A 19,430-nucleotide genomic window follows, 5' to 3' on the forward strand; every position below is an offset into this window, starting at 1 on the left:
AAACAATTTGTGATGGTATTGGCTGAACCTCTGCTCATTCATTCCGTTTAACTGATAACCATTAATATAAAAATTATTATTATTGTTATGCTGAAGATAAAGATTCTTTTGAAATAAATTTCACCTTTCATGACTTGTTCTCTCATTTTGTCATCTTTGAATCGTTCATTCAAACTAAAAGTTGCAATTTTTTTAAACTTTTAAAGTGTCATTGATGCTAGTTAGTACTTAACCTGAGTGCCATTTGACAACTAGCATCAAAAGACGTCATCGACTTAATCACATTGAACTCACGCATTTATTAGGGCACACCTCTATAAAAACCATTTGGCTGCTAAAGACTGATGAAGAAGGTTGTTTTTGAATCTGTGAGTAAAGGGCACGTTGAAGTAGCAGAAAGTTTTGCAGATAAACAATCATTAGCGGTAAAGTAGTAAGGTATTTATTGATTTGAAACACATGTCAAATGCACATATTTTAAACTGTAGGTTGTATTATAAAAAAAAATCAAATTTTCACGCTTAAAAGTTATTAGGCAACTGTGTTTTAAGAAAAACAGTATTAAAAAAGACACTTGGAAAGCAGAAACAAAGATTAGAAGTATTACTTTTAAACAAAGATTAGAAGTATTACTTTTAAACAAAGATTAGAAGTATTACTTTTAAATATTACTACTATGGTATTACTTATAACTTTACCTTTTTATTTACTATATTAAATTTTAATGGAGTTAATTTTTTTTTTTTTTTTGTATTTTGAGCAAGTATTAAAAATCACATAAAGTGCCCAGTGGGCACAGACGTCCGCGGGACGTTTCTATGACGTTCTATGGACGTCACAAGTCTGTAGAACGTCCTTAAGACGTCTAGCAGACGTTCTGTGCCCGCTGGGTGTAAATGAGTAATAAGTTAGCTGAGAAATAAGTATCGAAAAACTGTAGCAAATGCCTTCTAGGGATTGTAACAATTATAAAGTTTATAACATTCTTGTTACAACATGTTTAAAGGAATTGAGAGAAAACGGGGCAAGATGGCGATGGGCAGGATAGTCCGTTCGCGCCTTGTTATTGATTTGTTATATTTCATATAACAACTCAACAATAACATTAAAAACTGAGTTGAAAAAAAACTATGTATAAAGCTTGTATTTTAAAGTATCAATATTAGTTTATTTTCAATATAACAATTGTGATTATATTTGCATAAGTTTTTATTTAAGCTTAAAATTCTTGGTTTTATTACAGACCCCCGCGCAAGAGCAATTGAGAGAAAGTTCACGTCTCCTACCTTACCGATGTAAAACTTACCGAGAGGTGGCGTTGAACCATGGATCTGAGACAAGCGCGTTAGCCACTGAGCTACGGCTGCTAGTAATGGTGTTCACAAGGAGTAATTTATTAAGGGATACTTTTTGCAATGAATGATTCATTTTAAGTTTTATCACAACTTTTCTTCTTGCAAAATGAAAACTCATGCAGGCTATGCATTAGTATGACAAAATAAACACTCTGATAAAATATCATTGCTCCATGATTAATAGTTTTTACAAAAAAAATCAAGGATTTTCAAAAGGCTCCCTTCTTGATTAATCTTCCCCTAACAACATGATCTTGATTTTTTAAATTTTCTACATCTATCAAGTTGCATCATTGGTTGTGAACTAACATTATATACCACTTGCATCAAATTTCATTTGCATAATATTTGATGTGACGTCAACGTCAACTGCCCCGTAGGAAATGAGCTAGCGACTAGCCAGCGAACAACTAGCTAGTCGCTACCTATTGGTAAAAGACGCGTTTAAGACGAATAAAAAAAAAGTAGTAATTTAGTAAAAATAGTATTTGTATAAAATAAGGAGAAAAAAAAAGTATATATATATATATATATATATATATATATATATATATATATATGTTTTTTTCGGTTTGGCGCCCTTAAACTTCTTTTATTTTAGGTATATCTTATGTAAGAATATTTTCAAGTTCAACTAATAACAATATTTTATAAAATATTTAGAATGAAGTATTTATTTGGTTTCGTGCTTGTGTGCTTGCTTTCATTTTCAAAAGGTAACTTTATTTAATTATACCTATTTATATTTATTTAACTGTACATACTTATACTTATTTAAAAAAATTTAAATAAAAAAAGCTTAAGCTAAAATAAACTACCATATATAACATATTACACGGTATATATAACATATTATACTGTATATGCAACAGATAAGTCGAAAGTAATTGACATATTAAAATTATTAAAAAAAAAAATTTAATCCAGTAATAAAGTGATTAGGCTTTGACGTGTAAAATCGTCTTACCTCATTTAAAATTCTAATATTTGTAAAATAAAATTAGTAAAAGTAATAGTAATATCTTTGAGAAGCGACCGACATTTCGGTGAGTGCACCGAGTATTCTTAGACAGCTATATCATTATTCAGCATCGTTCATTAATTAAAACCCATATGTCAAGTTTAGCTTTAACAGAGTTAGAGAATTAACGATACCAGTAGGTAGTCAACTCCATTAAAAAGATGTTCTGTTTGTTAAAAGATATTTGTTAAAAAAAAATGCCGCAGAAAATAACAAGTTATTTCGCGATTAAATTTCATTTTGTGACTACTTGCTTCTTAGTTAAATTACTTTAATTGAATTACCTTCTTTTTCAAATCCATTGAATAACTTGTACATGAAATCAAGTCACCCTGAATCTGTCTTACAACTAAAATAGTGAGACCCATTTTATCTAATCTCTTCTCATAACATAGTTTTTTAGTGGCAGCATCATTCTTGTAGCACAATACTATACCTTTTCTAAAAGATTAATTTCATTTTTAAGACATGTAGACCACACGGATATAGCAATTCAATTAACGGTTTTACAAAATTTGTGCATATAATCTTTTATAAACCTTAAAATGTATTCCTCAACATACCCAAAACTTTATTTTACTTGCACATAGAGTTGTTTATTTTTTTTATTTTAAGTCAGAGGTAAATACTACACCAAGATCTTTTTCAGCGACACCGGTACTTAAAGGTATATTTTGAATAAAATGAATTAGATTCTTTTTACCAAAGTGCATAATTAAAGTCTGAAAATTAAACTTTAGTAGCAATTTGTTGGACCAGTTGACAGCTTTATCTAAGTTATTTTGTTAAAGATTAACACTTAGGGTAAAGGAAGGTATGTTCGTGATAAATTAACTAGATGTGTAATTACAAAGTCAATTTCAGTAATTTTACTTAATTACTTTAATTGTTTGATGTACATAGAGTAAAGTTACTAGAATCTATGCAGTTTTGGGATTTTAAGTCCTTTGATAAGTTTTTATAAAAGCTCAAAAGTCATTGAGAAAAGTTAGGTAATTTTGTGATATGATATTTAATTTCGTGATAGTGGTTAGGTAATTTCGTGAATACACAATAATATTTAAATTTTTCTTTACTAATTAAGTATAACATCTGGTATAATATAACAAAAAATATCAACACTTGTTTTGAATTCATAACTATTCAATCAGACTTTAAGTTCATAAAATATAAATATAGTCAGGCTTATAAGTTAACAAAATTATAATAATACTTTCATTACTTTATATTTATATATATAAAAAAATATACTTTTAACATAGGTAGCTTAGAAAATAAAATAACAGACCTACAAAAAACTCTTAATATAATAACTATAATATTAACCATACTTATATCTGATTAACTTATTTTTCTAAATCACATTCTTGTTGACAACATGTATCACACATAAATACTTCACCAATGTCCTCATATGTTTGACAACTCTCATGATAAGGTACTAAACAATAGGAACACTGCACCCATTTTTTTCCATTTTTTTTTTACATCACTGTTGTAACTTTTTTTACAAACACCGCACTCCCAATCATCATCTTTTGAAGCATTTTTATTTTTTTACTTTTTTTAGAACATACAGGAATAGAATCCTTTGAAGTTAATGGAATAGGTTGATCAGGAGGAGTCAGACACTTTGCACTTGAATCCCTTTTTGGCCTATTAGGGTTAGGTGTGGTTGGCTCTACAGATGGAATAGTTAACAATGTTTGTATAGCAGTATTACCGTGTGGTTGAATTTCTGTACTTTGAATCTCTCTGTTTGTCAATTGAGATGGAGCTATTGCTTCTGGATGAATGGCATTTTTATTTAAAGGGCAAATGCCACTTTTTATAAATGCATTTTCTATATTTTTTTTAGAAAAGCTGTTGATAAATGCTGGATTCAATATTGTATGAAAAGTTGTCCGATTTGGTTTTTCTCCAGGAATTTCCCTCATAAAGTCATTTAAGCTAGTGGCCCAGTTTGACTTAAGTGGCTTGTATATTCCTACATCTAGTGGTTGTAATAAATGACTAGTATGAGCTGGAAATGTAAATAAATATATTTCATTTTCTTTTGCAAGTAATATAACATCCATGTTAATGTGTGATGCATGTGAATCCATGAATAATATCACAGGTCGTTCACTTGGAATAGAATCAATAAAAAATTTAAACCATTCCAAAAATAAGTCACTATTATTCCATCCTTTTGGAGATAATTTTACCATACAGTTTGGTAAACAATCAGCTTTAAGATTATCGTTCCATCTAACGCCTTTGAATATAATTAAAGGTGGAATCCATGATCCATTGGCACATACACATCCTAAAAGTGTATGCGTTTCTTCACGATCAGCATAAGTTCTTTTATAAACATAACGTTTACCAATAGCAGTGACTACTTTATTAGGCTTTACTACATAAGATAGTCCAGTTTCATCACAATTCCAAAGGCGGCCAGGCATATCTTTAATACCTAATTGGATCATTAATGAATCAAGTTTTGAATAAAAATCACTGATCATATGACTGTTAGCCATCGATGCCCTATAAGCAGCAAGATTTTAGGCATTATTGACTAGGACCCAGTCCTATTTAACTAGTTTCTGCAGTAATGTAATTTTGTGATAGTAAGTAATTTCGTGATAGTAGGTAATTTCGTGATAGGCTTTACTGCAAAAATATTTGCAGATTCGTATAGAGAAAGATATTATTATCATTTAACTATATAGTTATATCGTGCTTAAAACAATTTTTAATGTCATTATATTTAATAAAAGAAACATGATTAAAAATGTAAATTCATTTGAGGTGAAAACGTTAAGAAAATGTGTAACTGCGATAAGGAATCATAAGTTATAGGAAGTTAATAAAAAAACAAAAGTTTTACCATTAAATCAAGCATCTTTTCTAGTTTAATATTTAATAAAAATAATTTACTTACCTTAAAACACAAGTCTGGAAATAAAAATGTTGGACAAGTACTCCAAACAAATGTGCTGAACGCACGTTAAATAATGCTAAAGAATGTACAAACTGATAGTAAACAATTGACGTATCACACGCACCCAACTACTATTTGTGAATCGACAGTAGTACCCCGGGGTACCATTTGACGCAATTTCGATGTTTTTGACTAATAGGTATGTTCGCTACAAATGGCGAGCGAAATATCACGAAATTACATATATCACGAACATACCTTCCTTTACCCTACTTCACAATCAACCCTTGATTATACTTTTGCATCATCGGCATATATATTTGAAATATTTTCAAAGTTTTAAAAATGCGTCAATTAATTTTAACTATGTACAAGAAGACCCCTAACATTAAGGTTTTATTAGTAGTCTTTTATGGGGCGCTGAATCAAATATCTTCGCTAAATCTAAGTAAGTTACATCTACAGGTATATTCTGAGACAAGTACTGCGAGATTGAGTCTAATGTCTTAATAAGGTTGGTTGAACAAAATCTTTTTTTAACAAAGCCGCGTTGATTTTTCAAAAGAAGATTATTTGCATTTAGGAAGTTCATAATTTAACCTCGCACAACCCCTTCTAGGATTTTACAAGGTACAGAAGTGAGAAAAATCTGACAATAATTTAACGGCGACAGTTTACTTTCTTTTTAAATTGAGGACTTATTTTGGGTAATTTTCACTAAAGAGGTAGCTCTCAATGGAAGCTGTAGTTATATTTGCAAGCGGCTATTCCAAGTGCGCAATTTTTTACGATTAAAAATTCAAGTTTAAAACAACTTCTCTGTATTCAAACTTTCTAATTTATTAAAAATATCTTTTAAAAGATTATACCGAAATATAAATTTTTATTGATTCTACACGCAAATGCTGGAATTATAACTATTTTCTCAAACAAATACATCATGGAACTATTTTATATTATATTAAAGACATATAATTATAAATATATAAAAAATTATAGGGTTGAGTCAATTTTACATTAAAACAAGTACATAAAGTTTTTTAAAGTTAATTTACATTAAGGAAATTCATGCCTTCATTTAACAAATTTGAATGTAGAAAACGATTTTTAAAATTTGCTTAACACCCATTAAGTTTCTGACGACGATAAAAAAGTTGCAAATTGCTTTTTTATATACTTCTTAACAAATATTTACGTAGTTTATTTAACTATTTATAAAGAAGCATTATTGTTTCTTTAAATTATATTTGTTTAAGTAAGTTCTGAATTTAATTAGGTTGCCAATACTTTTAATAACTTTAGTGCTAAAACTTTTAATAACTTTAGTGCTAAAATACATGAATTTCCATGTATTTTAGCACTAAAGTTATTTAGCATTTTTATCAAGAAATATTTCTAAAAACGTTTTTGACTGTTTCTATCAACAAATAGGTTTAGAATATTTTATGCAAAAATCGTTTATTTCTTAATAGGCGAAATAAGATATACTTTGCTTTGTCTATGTTTAAAGTTATTTTATTGCATTTAAACTAATTAGAGATATGATTTAAAACAGTTTAAACTTGTTAGCGATATGGTTCATAACAGTTTAGTATGGGTAAAGTTTGATAAAAAAATTTTTTTTTTTTTGCCTTATCAAATATTAGAGGTTGTACACAAATATGCCTTAACAGTTTAACAATGTATCACTGTTAAACATGAATATTTGAGATTTATTGTGTTTCTCGAAATAACAGAAACGATAATGATTAAAAGAACGTGTAGTATGACTCCAAAAGAAAAGTAAGGGAACGATTGTTGTAGACAGAGATTGGAAATAATCAGCATCTTTGTGTGTCAAGAAAGATTATCCTGATTGTAGAGAGTAAAGATCAAGACGATTTGGGAACTTCATGTAGAGAGTAATTTCAAATTAATATGAAAAACAATGATGGTGAAAATCGAAATTTTTACAAGGCATTCTGTTATTTTAAACAAATTTACATGCTATAAGCAACAGCTTGCACAAAAAATTATTATTATTATTACAATGGTTTTTTAAATGCCAAAAGCTATTTGAATAAATAAGTATAAGCTCCTTGCTTTTTGATTAAACCAATATATAATAATAAACAAAACCTATTTTTGAATTACTTTTATTAGAACAAAATAATAAACAAAATATATTGTCATCATTTTATTCTATGAATACTTGAAAAATTTTAAAGTTTGTTTTTTAAATCAAAATAAAAAGATGTATTAATTTTTTTTTTTAATTTTGAAAACTTTTTCTTTACTTTTGAAAAGCTTGTGATAAGATGTCAAAAATAAAATCTTTTTTACAAACTTATTTGATCTTATGAGTTCAAAACATTTGATCTTATAAATTCTAAACTTCTTTTCTAATTAAGGTTATCCATAAACTCAATAAAATCTAGACATAAAATTGAGACGAGTCTAGTGCTCTTTAAATAAGTCACAAACATTTGTTTTCCACAAAATTTACTTGTACCACCCAGATGGTGTACTGCATTTTCTGCCTTGTCTTAACATTTGTGGTTTTTTGAAAACATTTCACAAAATCTGCTGAGACAAGGCTAAAAAATGCTGAGGCAAAATATCGACTAAAATTATAATTTCTAAATATATTTGATAGGCATTTGTTTTCGACGGGACGTAAAAAGTTTCTTTACAAAAAACGAGCAAAATAATATAAAAACAAAAATAGTTGTAGATTTATCAAAAAAACGCAAATATAAACGTCTATACAGTTATTAAATAAAATGTGAAATTTTTGTTGTTATGACTTATTCTCTGGCAACACTTTTTGTCTCTTTTTCACCTTATTCAACAAAAAAAAACAAATAACTAATACAAAAAATAGAAATTTAATTCTATAAAATTAACTATTAATTTAATAAATTATTTACTGAAACATCATTAAGTTTTTATTTATAGTATCACCATTTTCCGTTTGCGACGTAATGTAATTAAAAAAGTTTCCGTAACGAATATGAAACCAGTAATAATTATAAATTTATAATTTTTTGTTCTAGGTCAACTTATTAGTGAATGGTCTCCATATAGCAACTGTTCAGTAAGCACACGTACACGAACTTGCAAGCCTGCACATAGTTGTAAAGATGTTGCGTTAGTTGAGACTATTTCGTGTGGTACCCACTGTTCAGGTATTAATTATGAAATGTCACAGTTAATACTTTCAAAAAAAGTTTACAGTTATTTGGTAAAACAAATTTTGCCTTATTTAATTTGAAGGGAGATACCTCTTAAAAGGTAGGTACCTCTAAGAAACTTAAAATAAACATATCCTCATTTTTTAAATTTACTTTTACATATATTAAAGTATATAAGAAAGTGTATTCATCATGACTAAGTGAGGACCTTTATCTGACTTTATTTGATAATTTCTGACAATATTTGACACATGAAGAATCCTTGATCATTAAAAACATCAATTTTTAAGAGCTTGCTTTTAAAAACATTTTCAAAACGTGGAAATTACTAAATTAAATCTTTAAAACATTAAACCTCATTAATAGTTAATTAGTTAAAAACAAGTTATTTATTTTTTGAAAAAGCAGCAAGTGTATTAAAGAAATATTTTTTGTTAATAATACATATTAAGATGTTAGTATATGTTTTATTATATTATTTAATGTCATTGAACGCATTGTATTTAGGTCTACATGCCTTTAAGGATGAAAACAGCACAGCAGTAAAAACAGTGCAAAAAGTACAGGTAATGTGTTTGTTTAAGTCTTCTAATTTGTAATGTTACATAGATTAAACTTGTTGGATGTGTAACTTATTTTGAAAAAATGCTTTTATCTCGATGGGAAAACTGAATAATAATCTATTAGCTCATTAGATCTTGATGAGACTTTGATTAACTATTATCTGTTTTCTATTTCTTACTTTATACTTCTTTTACATTTGTCATTTATTTACTTAAAAAACTTTTCCTGTTTTTGTTTAGTAGCTTTTTACAGCCGATTCCAATAATAATTATTCGCTACTCTTTAAGTTTGTTTAATCCATTAAATAAAAATGTCTGTGTACATATTTTTTTTAATTGATTGAGCAAACTATACGTAAAGCATCTAATTTTAGTGAATGTTGAGCGACTTCGATTGCAAGTTAGATAGATTAAGTTAAAAGTTGTTTTGTTTATGAGACCTAGTTTGTTTTTTTAATTTTTGTAAGTACTAACTGACTCGTATTTTGTTCAGCTCCATTATATACATCATAATTTAATTAGAATAAAATTTTGCATCAATTTATTATATGTTGCATAATATGTTATGACTTGTGTTAAAGTTTTGTGAAAAATTCTCCTCTTTATTTGATAATGATATCTTTTAACAACTTCTAATAATGAAATTAATAACTGTTATCTTTAAGTGCTTAAAAGCATTTAAAGATGAATTTTATCATAGTTCTCATGATAAAATTCATCTTTAAACATAACTGTTATCTTTAAGTTCTTAAAAGCATTTAAAGTTGAATTTTATCATAGTTCTCATGTGTTAAGAGTTAACAATAAATGTTTTTTAAGTTGTCATTTTTTTAACACACTTTAGTAAATTGCCTTAACAATATATAGTAAAATTTATTAGTTTTTGATGTTTTTTGCTAGAGTTTCTTTTCAATAAAAACAAAAACAATTTTTTTTTAGTATCTTTTTTTGATTTGAGACTTAACGTTTTTTAATAATTTAAATTTCAGTTTGATGCGATAATAAACATCGGAACTACATTAAAAGATGGACTAACTATAAATCCTGGAGAGTATCTTTCATCCGGCAATTGTTATTTTGCAGTTATGCAAAGGGATGGGAACTTTGTTCTTTATGTTACACAACATTGGGTACCACAAAATGCAATTTGGGCAAGTGGTTCTTATAATAAAGGAACTGCTCCAAGAAGAGTTGTAATGCAAAATGATGGAAATTTGGTTATTTACGATGCTTACAACAGAGCAACTTGGGCAAGTGGTACTAATCAGAAAGGGTCAAAGCCTCATCGTCTGGTAATGCAAACAGATGGAAATTTGGTTATCTATGATGGAATCAATAGACCAACGTGGGCAACTGCAACAAATCGTGATTGATAAAAATTTTTTTAAACAACGTCATTTTAGTATAGATATTCAGGCTTAACGATTTTACGGTCTAATTATGTATACATATATATATATATATATATATATATATATATATATATATATATATATATATATATATATATATATATATATATATATATATATATATATATAACATTTAAAACTTTGTAACTTTTATCATTTTTTTGAATACAATTAAGCAGAATTAAAACTTTCGATTTTTTTTAATTCATGTTCTTGAAGACGTAGAAACAAGAGGTGTCCCGGATATTTTTGCCGGATAGTGAACTTTTCTACAGTTCTATAAATGTTTATGAAGTAAAAACAAGTTTTGCCATACAACATTAGATAGTATTCAAGATTTAAAAAAATAAAATCAATAAAAAACTGGTGTAACACAGTAATATGCATTAATAATTTATAAAGAAAAATCGTTTTTTAAAGCCAAATGTTTGTTTTTTTTAATTACTATTTTCTATACTTCGTCAGCACATATACCGTGTTACACAGTTTTACACTGATTTTTTAAAGTAAGATTGAATAATATTTATTAAAGACTTGTTTTTTCTTCATAAACACTTATAGAACTTTAGAAAAGTTCACTATCCGGCATATCCGGCAAAAATATTCGGGACACCTCTAGTAGAAACCTATTGAATTCTTTCGCAACTCCTAAAAAATAAAATTGCAAATCGATATTTGCGATTTTTGATCATTTTAAATAATATTGGAGCCGTTGTTTTTTGGATCATAAATGATTATTATCTGTGGCTGTGTTAACCTATTATTGTACATAAAATTGTGATATATTTATTGTGATATATTTATTGTGATATATTTATAGAGCTTTTGCTATTACCAAAATGTAATGAGTAATTAAATAAATGAGTTTGAACACCTCAATTTTATAAAACTGGTGTTTCTAAAAAGTCACTGTAACATAAACGATTTCAATTAGTATAAAATTTACAAACTTCGTAAACTAAATATTTTTGTGAACATAACCAAAAATAAAGTTTAGGTTGCTCTAAAGTAAAAACAGCCGTTCTCAACTGCTTTAAGACAATGTCTTAAAACGAAACAGTCACAGCTCAGCCAATCAACTGGAAGAAAAACTCATATGAAATTCTGTAGTAAAGGATCTTTTGATCCTTTGGATATTGATGATAAGTTGAACAATATTATGAATAAAAGAGAAGTAAAGATTGCTAATGATTCCGCATAAATTTTTAGAACATACAGACTAACTTCGTCAGGTTCATAAGATTTGTTTGCATTAAGGCTATGTAATTCACCGGTAATTAATGTATGAGTAATTGTTTTATTCTTGGTTAACGCTGCGTTAACTTTAGTATCAAAATAAGTCAACTCATTGTTATCGACTTTCATAAACATTGATTGAAATTGTTGTTAAATAAATTTACAAGGTATAAAGGTTAAAATAAACATTGAAGCATTTTTCATATATGATTTATAAATCACAAATTTATTTATTATAAAAAATTTTCAGCAACAAAAATTCAAAAAATAAAATCCAAAAAAAATTTAAATAAAACAAAAACAAAAAAATAACTAAGAAAAATTAAAAAAAAGCCATTTAAAAAAACAATAAGAAAAATAAGAAAATTAAAGACAAATATTAATAAAAGATATATATATTTTTTCTTATAAACCTTATTTTATAAACCAAAATAAACATTGACTAATTTTTTCATATATTATTACTTTTCATATATTATTATTCATATATAATATACTTCAGCGTGATAGTTAGGGCCTCCTGATATTCCTGCTGAAGGAATTACTGACAGTAGAAGCTTAAGTAAGTTAAGTGTTTTTTTAAAAATTTATTACTGCTCTGTTTTTTAATAACATTCAGAATTCTATTTATAAACTACACTAACATATTTCACAAATATATATTAATATTAATATTAATGAATTTTTTAAAAATGCATTAACATATTTAATCTAAAACTCATTCTAAAAAATTTTTCCGGTATATGTTTTAGGTTCAAGTCGGAAAAGTTGACAATTACCATAATTTGACCGTTTTAAGTAACGGTTAGACTTATTTTTACTTTCTGCTAGTTTTGATAGTAAAAATTAATTTTTTATCCTCAAACACTCTTATTCAGACACCTTTTGAAACAAAATTGGTTACAAAATAGCTATATTATACCAATATTACCATATTTTGATAAAGTTATAAAAAACTACTTTTGAAAAATACATCATATCCGGTAGTTAAACATTTTTATTCTAAAAAAAAATTTTCAAAGATTTTGTTATTTAATACCATAATCAATTTTCATTACAGAAATTTTCTAGAAAGGTTGTTCTTAGTCTTTAGCTTGTAAAGATCTTCTAAATAAAAAGTGTATGATTAATTTACACTCAACCTTAAGTAATATAATTAAGTTCTACCAGATAAAACCACACATTTATCTTATGAATTTAGTTTTTATGTATAACTATTTTATATGGGGTTATTATTTAACCTTTCCTCTTATCTTGAAGTTACATAGTTCTATTTGCAGCTGTTTAACTTAAAAAGAAGTTTCTTTCCAGTCAAATTTCTGAAGATTAGAGTAATTAATATTTTAATACAAGATTTTATTTTAATTTGCCTTAAGCTTTATGAACATTAGAATGTCAGGAGCAGTGCAATGAACTCCAGACCGTGTGCCACCTACATATTTAGCAATAAATTTCAGCACTGTGCTACTTTATTCTCCTTCAACGAGAAGTATAGTTCCTCAGAATATTCTAATCATATTGGCAGTAGTATTTCAATTGGTTTAAAAAATTTTATCACGAGCTCTTCTTTAAGGCTTCAACAAGTCATATGGTCTGGTTAATAGCAGAGGAGGAATTCATGCCCTTGATTTCTAATAATTGAAATATTTTTTATGTAGGAGAGAAAATATTTTTTTTTTGCAACCAACATAAAAAAAAAAGATTTTTAAAAACATGAAATTCTATTGTAAAGGTTCTAATGCTTTATAGCTTCATCAGATGCTTTACTAAAGAATTTAATATGAGCTTTTCTTGCAGTTGATTGGTTGATCAGGTACAACAAATTTTTTAAGATATTGTTTTACAGCAGTTGAGAACGGCAATTTTAACTTTAGAGCCACCTAAATTTTAATGTTGTAATTATCACAAGAAATTTTAGTTTACAAAATTTGCCTTATATTTATAGATAAAATTAGGACCTTTCAATTTTTTAAAATATTAGTTTTATATAAGTAGTAAATATAGTAAAAGTTCTATAAATGTATTAAAATTTTATTGAAAGTTTTAGTAATATATCAACACAGCCTCGTTCCATTTTTATGACCCAAATAACATTGACTCCAATATTATGTAAAATGATCAATAATTGCAAATATCGATTTTCAATTTTATTTTTCAGAAGTTGCAAACTAATTTAACAGTTTTCTACGACTTCAAGATTATAAATAATATATATAAAGAATTTAATAAATATAAACTATAGATTTGTGGGTCTAATGATTTAATGATTTTATTTTCTTGTTGTATATATATAAATACATATATATATATATATATATATATATATATATATATATATATATATATATATATATATATATATATATATATATATATATACATATATATATATATGTATATATATATATATATATATATATATATATATATATATATATATATATATATATATATATATATATATATATATATATATATAAATTATGTTGGTGTATTTTACAAATAGAGTGCTCAATGTTCTTAAAGAACAGAGGAATAATAAATTAGTAAAAAACACTTATCTGATCTCAATAAAATTTCAAATTATAGAAAAAATATTTTACAGGAAGTTATAAATTATTATAACTAAAAATTAAAATAAAAAATTTTTTTAATTACTATATTTTTTTGGTTAACGGGAAGTTACAGAAAGTAATTATTTAATACATTTTTTTTGGAATGGGGGTCATTTAATTTGGTCATTTGTTTTTGTAATTTTTTAAGAGGTATTTATTTTCGTGCCAACATTTAAAAATTAATTCAGATTTTTTATTTAATAAATTTTCCTGGTTTAAATGAGTAATTGTTTAAAATTTTTGTTGCAAACATAGCATTCATTTTTTGGAAATGTTATTATAGGCAGGGGCAGATTTTAGAATAGACCATTCTAAATTAAAATTTTTCTTCTTTTTTTTTAAATCCTAGATATATTTTGACAGCATAGTCTCTTTTAAATATTTTTTGTGTTTAAACGATTGTTTGTGGTTGGCATAACGTTTTTTCCATTCCCCCTCAGTTAAGCCAATTATTGTTTATCAGGGTTATTTTGTGAGGAAACAATGCACTTGTAAATTACATTTTTTGAAAGGCATTTTCCATTTATATACATATATATACATATTTTTGTGTAACATAAAGGACATAGTTTCCATCTCTTTGCATAACTGCCAAATCAAAATTACTGGATGAAAGGTACTTTCTAGGATTAAGAGTTAGTCCATCTTTTAATGTAGTTTCCAATATTTATTATTGCATCAAACTGAAATTTAAATTGTTAAAAAAAGTTAAGTCTCATTTCAAAAATTAAATTAAAACAAGTAAACAAAAAGCAAAACAATTTTTATGTTTTTATTGAAAAAGAACTTAAGAAAATAGCAACAAAAATTAATAAATATTTAGTAAATATTGTAAAGACGATTTTATAAGTTGTGTAAAAAAAATGACGACTCACAGAAAATATATAATGGTTACCCTGAACATATGAAACCTGTAATTAAATTCAAAGCTTTTAAGAAGTAAAAGGTACCAGTTAAATAGTTCATATTTTAAAGTTACTAAAAAATAACATTATTAAAAAAAGAGTAGGATATTTCATTCAACTTTAACACAACTCATAACAAATCATGCATTGTATAATAAACTGATGCAAAAATCTGTCCAAAATACAAAGAAAGATATTTTGCGGTAAGTTATTAATTGAGCAATTTGATTGTTTTTACTAGCGTTAGACGTTCGCCTTGCCAAAGATTCAACCCCAATGTTTGCTTTTAACTGTAAAATATTGCTTCAAAATTATGACATGGGTTGCCATAACCTTCAATCTAAGAGGCAGGTTATGGTTTATGTTTCCTTACAATATATAGCCTAATTTACTTAAGAATACTTAAGGAAAAACTAAAAATATTTACGAACATTACGAATACCCACAAAATTCAGCATAATTGAGCAACCTATTACCACGCTAGTTTGTAAGCAGTTAGTAACCTAAAAATGGGATTCAGATCATCGGCCTTTTGTTTGTTAGTTCAATCAAGCTCAACCCTAATAACAATTGATGCAATCATCTTATAAATCAAGTTCAGAAAAGTATTCTTATTTTTTGATGATCTACAAAAGGAAATCAGACAAGTGTAGATTCAACTTAAGTTTCCTAAAAATTTAAGAAATTTTTTCGCTCCCATTTTTACAGCTTAATTCTAACCATTTAGCTAGTTGTTTGAAAGCTCAAGGAGACCATACCAAGTATTCAATTAATGAGCGAACATTTATTAAACGTTTTAATTTTTTTTTTTTTGTGTGAAAAGATTAACTATAAATTGATATAAATCATGATTATTAACATATTTTGATAGTGTAAATGAATAATTAAACACAAATTATGTATTTTATTACAATGTTTTTAACTTTTAATTGTCACTATGAGCTTGGCGATAAGATTGAGTTTTTCTTCATCTTGCCCAAGCCGTATATTTTCATTTTATGCATATTTTTGAATTTTTTTCATGGTGAAATACATAATAATAACAATAGTATTAATAATAATCTTAATAGTATATATTTATATCTCTTTGTGAATGTGTGCATTCGTGTGTGTATACTTATTTTTTGAAAACACTAATAAATTTTAAATTTTATCTGAAAAATATGTTATATAATATGTGTGTAATACAAAATTTCAATATTTACATTCAAGTTATCTTCAATGTTTTGTTTTCTTTTATCATTTTTGTTTATCATTTCATAGCAGTACTATCCCGCGTTTTTATATGAAAAAAATTGATACTAGGTGGTACCCAGCTTGCACGCTCAGGTTGTGCTTTTACCTGGTAGAAAGCCATACTGTTTGTTGTTTTCTAAGATGTTGTGAGCAAGTTCATGCATAAAATTGGGGAGCCCCTAGCATCCTTCAGTTTGGGAGTCATTCTCCAGTTTAGGACTCTTTCTCCAAAAAAAAAAGGCCTGTTTAAATTTTTTGATTGTATTACTGGTATATAAGTATAATTAAATAGTCCAGGTTTTGTTTCCTACAATGTTATTTTTCTTCTCTTTTGTTTAACAATCTTTTCAATCACATCACAGTAGTCAGGATTTTGTGCTAACAGACACTCGGTATTCAAAATTGCGAGGTCGCTATTTCGTTTGTGCCCCATAGTTGAGCGCAAAAAATTCTTGATGACCTTCAATCAATTAACGCTCACATAAGGTCGCTGTCACTGGAATTGAAGCAAAAATACGCAATCCTATCACTAGATTTCTAAAGAGTTGCCCAAGCTTCATTTCAGAAATTTTGTTTAACAAGTCAAATTGGGCAAGAGGTTTCTTTCCAAAATTTGCAGTATAAATGTATTTTTGTGAAGCAATCCTTCAGTAAGTTCATTTTTGGTTACATCACAAGAACATTTTGCGAAAAATGGGTTCACTCTTTTTTTCTGCTTCAGACAGTTTTTTATATTACCACAAAAAAGAGTACACCAATTACAGAATGAAGAATGTGATAAAAACAGTTCTCCAAAATGTTGCCTCCTCTCTTTTTTCTGTTTTTATTAATTCCATAATTTATTCATTACCTTCAGTTTGCTCCCCAGCAAAACTTTTGTGTTTCACTTTTCTGTGGATTGGAAAATCAGAACTGATTTTTGCAACACCTGCAGCTAACGTTGCTTCTTCAAAAATTGTAGGCAATTCCTCCCCAACAGATTTCAGTTGACTAATCAATGCTTCAATATTTTCCGCCTCAATATCAATAGCATATATATATATATATATATATATATATATATATATATATATATATATATATATATATATATATATATATATATATATATATATATATATATATATATATATATATATATATATATATATATGTATATATATATATATATATATATATATATATATATATATATATATATATATATATATATATATATATATATATGTATATACAAATATATGTATATATATAAATATGTATATACAAATATATGTATATATATAAATATGTATATACATTTTTTCGTATACTTAAATTTATATGTAAATATATGTATTTACATATACGTATATATATGTATATACATGTATATGTATATATACATATATATAAATTCAAAAATAGTCAGAACAGTGAAACAAATAGAAAATCCAGTAATTCTTTTTTCTCACAATGTTTTTATTAAAAACAATATAATTACGAAACAAAATTACCAATACAAAACATTTTTTATATATATTTTAAAACTTCTAGCACTAGAGGCCTTTTAAATAATCATCAGACCTCTAGTGCTAATAGTTTTAAAATATATATAAAAAATTTTTTGTATTGGTAATTTTGTTTGGTAATTATATTGTTTTTAATAAAAACATTGTGAGAAAAAAGAATTACTGGATTTTCTTTGTTTCAATATTCTGACTATTTTTGAATTTATTTGGGTAAATATCATATTTCAAGTTACATATATATATATATATATATATATATATATATATATATATATATATATATATATATATATATATATATATTATATATATATATATATATATATATATATATATATATATACAGTGATGGGCACAAACTTTTTTATTATAGCTTAACTAAACTACTAACTAAAACTAAAAAAAAAGTAGTTAAACTTTTAGTTACAAACTTTTTATAAAAGTAGTTAACTTAAACTAATTAGAAATAGTTAACTAAAATTCGACTTTTTTGCATAAATTTTTTATAACTTTTAAATATAACTTTTTAAATTTTTTATAACTTTTTTTCATAAATGTTGCTTAATCGTCTGCCAAGAGTTCTACGACTTGGCAGTGTATACTGTGGCAGTAACAATTTACAAAATTTCTGAAATCCTTTTCGTTCAACCATAGCTAACGGCTGCATATCTTCAGCTAGCATGAGCACTAGCTGATGTTCGAATTCACTCTGACTTTTCCTAGGCACTGGCAATAAAGGTAACTTGAAAGCTGCATCGACAGTTGCTTGTTTTTTGGCTGAAACTGAATAATCACGAATGTCATCATTGTTTTGTCGCTTCTGTCCTCGCGTAGCTTTACAAGCCTTATAGTTATGGTATTCCTTAGAATGATTGGCCTGCAAAAGGAAAAAATGTGTAAAATAAAAATACTGTAGCCTCAGTACTTGTATTTGTTTGTACTAGTATTAAGTAAGTAAGTATATAGTCTATCGTTGTCATTCGTTGGTATTTTTATTTTTATTTTTTACAATTATTAGTATTAACTATAGACTACGAATACTATAGTAATAACTAATAATAAACTAAGTTTAAGTATTATTTTTTATTAATTGTACTAAACTAGATAACTTTTATTAATTGTAATTGTATGGTACTTACTCTGATGTGATCGAGAAAATTTGTTGATGAATTTATGTTTCCGCTAACCGTTTTATTGATACAGTATCGACAACTAGCCCTAAAATTTTTTTCATCAGGTTTATCACTTTTTAGTTTAACATCTTGTTCACAAGTAAGCTGTTCATGTTATCAATAACAATAACAGATTATTAGATTAACAGTTTGAATTTAGCAGACCAAGCGGAAATGATGTTGAAAAGTCCAGTTCATGCACTAAATAAATAAATACATAAAAATAGTAATAACAGAATCCTTGGAGTCCTTGGTCAGGTGAGTGGTGCATAGTAAGAGAACGATTTATTTGGCGATATATAAAA

At 26.3% G+C, this 19,430-nt stretch overlaps 1 protein-coding gene across 1 annotated transcript; it reads left to right on the forward strand.

Annotated features, from left to right (window-relative positions):
* Positions 1 to 225: 225 nt before the first annotated feature.
* LOC136084846 (uncharacterized) lies at positions 226 to 10,498 on the forward strand. Its single transcript, XM_065805966.1, has 5 exons — positions 226 to 438; positions 2,019 to 2,071; positions 8,338 to 8,469; positions 8,983 to 9,041; positions 10,028 to 10,498. Exons 2-5 carry the CDS (start codon positions 2,020 to 2,022, stop codon positions 10,409 to 10,411), a joined length of 627 nt encoding a protein of 208 aa, XP_065662038.1. The 5' UTR covers positions 226 to 438; position 2,019; the 3' UTR covers positions 10,412 to 10,498.
* The last annotated feature ends 8,932 nt before the right edge of the window (positions 10,499 to 19,430 follow it).

This window comes from Hydra vulgaris, chromosome 09 (assembly GCF_038396675.1).
Source record: "Hydra vulgaris chromosome 09, alternate assembly HydraT2T_AEP".
NCBI lineage: Eukaryota > Metazoa > Cnidaria > Hydrozoa > Anthoathecata > Hydridae > Hydra > Hydra vulgaris.